We start from the raw sequence: 7,417 nt of genomic DNA, 5'->3' as shown, positions 1-7,417 counted from the left end.
TATATATACATACATGCATACATACATCTCTCTCTATATGTATATAAGCCGGTTACAACTGCAATTATAGAGCTAAATTTGCCTCCATGATCCATTATAATTGGATGTTGCCAGGTGGGTCGCCGTGGGTCGTGCATCTTTGATTGCGGCTATCTCAATCTTCGCGTCCATTAATAACACCAAGTTCAACAAGCTGCCTCCGGTTCAAATAAAATCCAACGGCAAATTCCAAACATCTACAAATCTGGAAGGTCCATCCGTTACTGTACTTATCCTTGTCTCACATGCTCCGCCGGACCACCAGAACGCTCTTCTTGCTAGACTCTTCCGACCGCCCGGCGAGGGGGAGATGTTCGGATCTTATGGTAACGAAGCGGTAAAAGAAAGCTAAATCAAAACCATCTTCCGTTCTCTCTCAAATGTCAAAGCCATCTCCTTTTTCTCTCTCTTCCTGCCGTCATTCCAAGAAGCTCAACTATGGCGAGGGGTTCGCAGTCGCAGGCATCGTCGAACGCGGGGGGTGCGCGGCCGGTGACGGTGGGGCCGCGGGGGTCGGCGGCGGCGGCCGCGGGGATGCGGAGGAGGAGGCTGGGGGCCGGCGGCGGCGGCGGGGGAGGGGCCTCCGCTGGCGGGTTCTCCGGCGGAGGGAGCAACATGCTGAGGTTTTACACCGACGACGCCCCGGGGCTCAAGATGACGCCCACGGTCGTGCTGGTGATGAGTCTCTGCTTCATCGGCTTCGTTACGGCCCTCCACGTCTTCGGCAAGCTCTACCGCTATCGATCCACGGCTACCGGCGGTTCTTGATCCGCCCGCCGCCTGATCTGTCTGTAAAAGATCTAAGCTTTCTTGTTTTCGTTTCCTTCCTTTTTAGGTCAAGCTCAAGCTTTCCTTTTGGACGATCCTTCAAGACTGAAATTTTCTGTCCTAGAATAGATCGTTTCCAGTTCATGGTTCGATCTAGATCTTTCTTTATGCGATAAAGATTCTGTCTTTTTTTTGTGTCTATCATTTTGCTGATCGGCTTACGTTCTTGGATGGTGGATTTGCTTGCAATTTATGGATGAGATGATGATTAATAAATGTCAAAGGCTGTAGATATACCTGAATTCGGGCTTATGTATGTGTGGGAACGTTATGATGATATTTCTGCATATAGAAAATAAGCAATGAATTCATTAGAAGAGCATATTTGTTAATTTATCTATGAAGCAATAAACCAATACATTATTTTGCAGTCTTCATCATCTAGCATTTAATAAATCTCAACATTCATGATCCCCGTTTGCAGATCTGCTGGCTTTTATTATTATGGATCTGTTAATTTGACCTCCTTTATTTCTGCATTGATTTGTATATAACTTCGAATCTTAATGAACCAAAATCCTTTTATCATTTTCTTTCTCGTGATTCTGCTGCTCTCTTTGGGGGAGTTTGCATTTTTTTCCCCCCTCCAAAAGCCAAAAAATTATTAACTAGATATAGGTCAAGTAACAGCAGTTGCTATGCAAGTGATGAAATAATTTTGATGCAGTATTTGTTGTGAATGGTTCCCAGATTAGGAGTCCTGAATATTTAACCTATTGCTTATCAGCTTTAGATGCGAATGCGCTTTGCGACAGAGAGTGGTAGGCTTGCATTTTTGCATAAATTTGAATAAAGCAGAAATTATATGGGATTATTAAACTTCCCAATCTTTAGAGTGCAATGGCTTTTGAGTATCAAGGGCGAGGACATGCCAAAATGGGAGGCTTGCAAGGTTGTCACTGCCAGGTCACGTTTACCTATTGATATAAGAGTGTGATCTGAGAATCCCATCAAAGAGTAAAGAGTTTAGCTAAATGCCTATATCAGGAGGATAATCCCATGTAACAACCATAGGAGGTATCTATGTTGAAAGCAACAACTAGTAGAGTCAGGGGAATAGGAATTACTTCCTAATCATATGTAATTCGACCTAATCTATTGTCTGTATTCTATGGCTTGTAGGCTCTTCCTTCACTTACTGTGGTGAAGAATTGGTTTCTACAAGTGGATCTCCTACTACTCACTCCCGTATCCTAAACAGTTAAATGTATGGAAAGTGAGAAGAAAAGAATTTTACTTGCATGCAAGGCCCTCACATTTTTTCCCTTTTTACTTTTTATCTTCTTGCCGGCAGGTTTATATTAATGTTTTCTGCTTCCTCTCACCTGCTGGTGCATTGTTTTGCTCAATTTTTTTATTGATTTGTTTTCTCTTCTGTTGTTTAATATCTTTTGTCCTCTTCTGAGGTGCCCTTGCCTTATTATCCTCTTTCTAATTGGCATTTTGCTCCCTCTTTTCCATCTTATATAGATTTGTCTGTTCCCTTTTCTTTTTCTCTTTTAAAATAGAGTTTATCATTTTAAACAAGTAGTCCATTATTATGTTAATTTGAAGTATGTTACAGAGAAGAGTGTGAATGCATGCACAATGTATTCGGTAGAATTATGAATATTGAGATGGACGTTCTGTGAAATTGGGGAGAATAAAGAGTATGATGGAGGAGGAGGCTTATGGGCGGAGTTGCTGAGAACTTAGTTATGGAATCCATATATTGATGGTTTGGCCCCAACTACTGAGGGATTAAGTTAACATGGATAAGAGAGGAGGGGGGCTATAGAATAATGGACTAGAGTTGTCATGAATGCTTTTCAAAAGTCATTAAGTGGAAAGAGAAGGACTTATGCATCTAATCCTGTATAATTGGATAAGAATTGTTGCTAATTGTCATGGTATGCTTTCCTCTCAGACTTGTTCTTGACATGGTTTAGAGCTATTAAGTCAATGCAGGGGATCAGAATCCCAGATAGAAGGTTTCATCTAACATCTGTTGGAGTTTGCTTCTTGGTAGTGATTGATCTATATATAGAAGACCTATTGGTTCTAGATTACCAGGCCTTGAAAGAGTTTACAAAGAACAAGAAAGCAAAGTGCTTTACCAAAATTTTATAAGAAAGTCAATAGGACAGGAGATAGCATTCGTATGCTTCTGCTTTTCTATACACAATAAGAAAATCTCTTTAGGGAGACATAAGAATGAAATTTGGTAATGGATGCAAAATTGTTTTCTAAAAATGTCCGTGGACCAAGCTAGTTTCCATGCTTTAAATGAGTACCCGTAAAAGCAAATTAGACCTAATTGTTATGATGAAATTGCATTCAGTTCTCTGTTGACATTTTTGAACTATGTATGGATAAGTTCTTTGTTCAAGATGTAGATTGTCACAGTTTTTTTTGTCCCATTATCATCTTTGATTAAAAGAAAATGCTAATCACAAGTTCTTCCAGATTGCCTTTATGGAGTTCTGGAATTTCTTTTTGGTGCCGCTTTTCATTTCTTTAATCATATCAATTATTTCTTGCACACCCCCCTTCCTTCCACTCCCCCTCAAAGCATTTAAGTCTAGATTTTGACAATACTGTAAGTTTGTCAGAAGAAAAATATATCATATGATGGCAGTGGGAATAACTGCACTGTGCATGTGAATGTCTGGTTTGCTTGTACTCATAAGACTCGGACATGTACACAAAAGACAGAAACAGAAACATGCATGCACATCTACATTTTTATTTACTCTTATTGATGAGATCCTTAGAGATTTACCTGAGTATCATTTCTCCTGTTGAGGATGAAGGTGAGATCCTTGGGCTTTTATATTCAATTGTCATTTCTGTTGCCTGGAATAAAAGAGATATTAAAACAATTAATTGGAGCCATGTCCATTTTATTGATCATTGCCATAGATCTGTGACTCTATCGGCAAGGTTTGCCATGTGTGATGTGGAAATGAATGCTTAACCTGAGATCAGTAGGGTGAAGAGGAGGCAGAGAGTTCTTTTGCTTGGCAACTTATTTTTTTCCCCTAAAGTATTTTGTTTTGCAATTTTTCCCCTGGTAAGTCTGCAGTATCTTTCCCAACTTAAATTAGTCCTATTATCCAGTGTGGTCTTTTGCTTTCTATGTAGCTTTAATTTTCCACGTTTCGTCGTTGATCCCTCTTTGTGCATTTGGTATTTAAGTTTTGTCTGATCTCTGTTTTGTTATTTTACTTTTATCTATATAGCAGTTATGTTCGAAAACACTGATTCTCTATCTGGTTAAAATTCTTCTTTTGCCTATTCTGTAAAAAATGTTCGGATCAGATCGCTTAGGATTATCCTAATCTTTTTTTCCTGCCAAATCTGTCATCCTAGCCCAGATCCAATTTTTTTCCATCAAATCTTGGATTATCAATCAATCGATGGTATCATCAAATATACATCTCCTAGAAATAAAAAGAAAATCTGACCATTATATTCTCATACCAGGTATCATTTTTTTGGTTCCCATCACCTAGAATTGCCCTACTTTTAGTTTTGCTTTCATTGTATAAATGCTTTTTGAGGGAATTCATTTTATAAACGTGTTCTTTGAGTAGAAGCCTGACCTGCATATTATCTCAAGCACCCTTGCACTTGCACCTTCTTTGAATCCGCACCTTTCTCAGAAACTCAGGCATCCAGATCATTTTGCTCGGCAATTCCCTATGCTCTGAAAATTGAGGAACAGGCTCCTGAGATTCAAATACAGCGAAAGCCCAGGTGAGATTGTGATGCAGCACCAGTGCGGGGGAAGAGAAGAAGAAGGAAGAACAAGAGAGGAAGAAGGAAGAAGAGGTTCTAGAGACACAGGAAGAAGAGAAGGGGAGGAGGAGGAGGAAGAATAAGATCTGGGGGAAAAGAAATTCTTAATCATTCATTAAATCCTAATCATGAAAATAGTTCCCTATATATAGGGCCCAAATACACAACTTGCATAAACCCCCTTACACAGAAATAAATCCTAATGAACCCACAAATAACACAAATAAGCCCTAAAATGCAAATAAGCCCAGAAATAAAATAAACCACAAATAAACCCTAGAATGCAAATAAGCCCAAAAATAAAATAATAAAATAAATATGCAAATAAACGAGTCTGGCTCAATCCGGGGGCTCAGGATCATCTGGATGAAGGGCTCTGATGTCCCCATCAACTCCTCCCGGGTGAGAAAAACTCGACCCCGTCGAGTACAGGTCTGGCCGGCTGTCGTACCGCTCCAGAAGATCGGGGTCAATGCGCTGCAACTGTGCTTTGGAAATCCACGTCACATCAGACTTTGGTCGACCTTTCCACCGAACAAGGTAACGTTGGTAACCACCGTTCCTGCTTGAAATAACCTGCTCATCCAATATATGTTCTATTTGTTCTCTGCGTGCATGAAATTTGGGAGGTGGTGGCTCAACAGCAGGTAATAGGGCAGGGTATCCAACATAGGCAGGTATATCAATAAAGGGGTCAGAAGGCAGGGATATTATCTTTTTGTATGGGACTAAATCTTCAATATTAAATGTCGCACTAATTCCATAGTCATCAGGAAGATCCACAACATATGCATTCGAACTGGTTTTCTTTAAGATTTTGAACTGTTCTGCACTACAAATTTGCAATTTTTTAAACGTTTCCGAAGAAAGTCGTTTAAACCTAATTCTTATCATGATGTAATCTCTTTCACTTAACTCATTATAACGTCTGTGTAAATCAGCAAAGAATTTATATTTTAAGTTATTAAAGTGACTACAATTGCTGATTTCTCGATGCAATGAATGTGGATGTGATACAATTGATTGTCCAGACTCAAAGACTCTATACTGATGAGACATGAAAAACAGGTCTATGGGTTGCCTAAGTTTGTAATCATGCACTACTTCGAATGGACTCATACCTATGGACTTGTTAACCGAACTATTACATGCAAATTCAACTGTCGGTAACATTAAATTCCAGGTCCTAGCATATGCATTCGGTCTGAGCCTATGATGTAGAAGGTTGGGCAGAGATGCTCCGGGAACTAGATCGATTGCGCGTTGGATATCATGCATTGGAGAAAGTGCATCCGGAAGATCATCAGGGAGTGCATCATGAAACTCCTCTAGAAGGGAAACTACTACCGGGGAATGTTCAAGGTTGGACTCCGCATGGGTAACTTTAGCTACAAGTGCCAATTCAGATGATTGGCTCTCAATATCTGTCACTACCTCTTCCACAGTTGTGATGTGAAGTGGCTTGGTTGTACTTAGATCACTAGTCTCCCTTTGGGAATCATTTTGGACAAAGTCTAATTCTGTAGGTTCGTCTTCAAAGTCTTCTTCATAGTCTTCTATATTTGGTTCATAGACTTCTTCGACATATTCGGCCTCTTGGTTCCTAACTTCTGGTTCAGTAATCGAGTAGGTTTTAGTGGAACATTGGGGCGCTATGTGGCCGAATTGTTGACACCTAGAGTATTGGGTTTGGTGCCTAGGAGAGTGGGGAAGGACTACAGGTGGTGCGACAAATCGGTTGGGCTGTAACAGGGGTTGGCGATTTAGGGGTCCTAGAATGTTGCACGAGCTCACGGATCTCTTGTCTGAATTCTTTGTATCCAGCCCGTATGGCAACGATCTGTTCTAAGACAGACCTCAAAATGTCGGAATCTATGGTAGCTACAGGGGTTTTAGGTTGATTGAAATAGTACTCCATATCACTACAGGTTGGCATGCAATGATGACACTAGGTGAAGATGTGAAATGCAGTGTCACTAATGAAACCCTAATAAATATGATGCAAGATCAAATTTGATGCAGGACAACCTACTAATGCAATCTATTATGATTTCAGAAATCAGCAAGTCCTCACAATAATAACTTAAAATTTAAATGTTGCTGATTTTTACTTTAGTTATTCAGAATTAAGGATTAAGATTATTCAATTTAAGAAATTAGATTGCAATCAAGTAGTACAGTTGTTCTGATCCTAAATCAATCTGATCGAAGAATGTTGAGAAGCATCCAGTTGTTAGGGTGTGCTAATTTAATATTTAGATTTTAACAAGGCAAATAGGATGGGTTTGAAAGTAGGGGTTCTATGTTCTGAATTTTGACAACAATATAAATTTTCAAGTATATGGCTATCATGCAAGAGAACTAGAACATAATTAAATGAACAAGCCCAAGAAAAGCGGAAACCTTATTACCTGTCGCGAAGTAGGCGACCAGAATGTGTGCTCGTGGGCTGGGGCGACGATCGTTGCTTGGTTGCAGCTGATGGACCTTTTCAATTGGCTTAAATTGGCTTCTATTTGGATCTGATCACAGCACCTTGGCTAGTCTGCTGGGCTTGTAAAATGGAGGAGAGTAGACCTGCTGAGTTTGTGAGATGGGACCAGGCCTCTGTAGTGATGGCCTGCTGGTTTGGGCCTGTGAGGAGGCAGTGGGTGGCCAGGCCCAAAAGGAGCCTGTCTGGGGGTCGATGGAGAGGTGCTCGGGTGAGTTGCAGTGGCCAAATAAAAAAAAAAGATGAGGGGAAAGGGAGAGCGGCGAGCTGTGGGTGCGG

At 40.4% G+C, this 7,417-nt stretch overlaps 1 protein-coding gene across 1 annotated transcript; it reads left to right on the top strand.

The window, feature by feature from the left end:
- Window positions 1–240: 240 nt before the first annotated feature.
- On the top strand, window positions 241–1,144 carry LOC120112903 (protein transport protein Sec61 subunit beta-like). The gene has a single exon (XM_039133030.1). It carries the CDS (start codon window positions 478–480, stop codon window positions 805–807), a length of 330 nt encoding a protein of 109 aa, XP_038988958.1. The 5' UTR covers window positions 241–477; the 3' UTR covers window positions 808–1,144.
- The last annotated feature ends 6,273 nt before the right edge of the window (window positions 1,145–7,417 follow it).

The sequence above is a fragment of the Phoenix dactylifera genome, chromosome 13 (genome assembly GCF_009389715.1).
Source record: "Phoenix dactylifera cultivar Barhee BC4 chromosome 13, palm_55x_up_171113_PBpolish2nd_filt_p, whole genome shotgun sequence".
NCBI lineage: Eukaryota > Viridiplantae > Streptophyta > Magnoliopsida > Arecales > Arecaceae > Phoenix > Phoenix dactylifera.
The sequence above is the reverse complement of the archived record's forward strand: the minus strand, read 5'-3'. Positions and strand labels throughout refer to the sequence as shown.

What these genes read in the sequence shown, in the direction of transcription:
- LOC120112903 (XM_039133030.1), top strand. Translation starts at nt 478, where the DNA reads ATGGCGAGGGGTTCGCAGTCGCAGGCATCGTCGAACGCGGGGGGTGCG.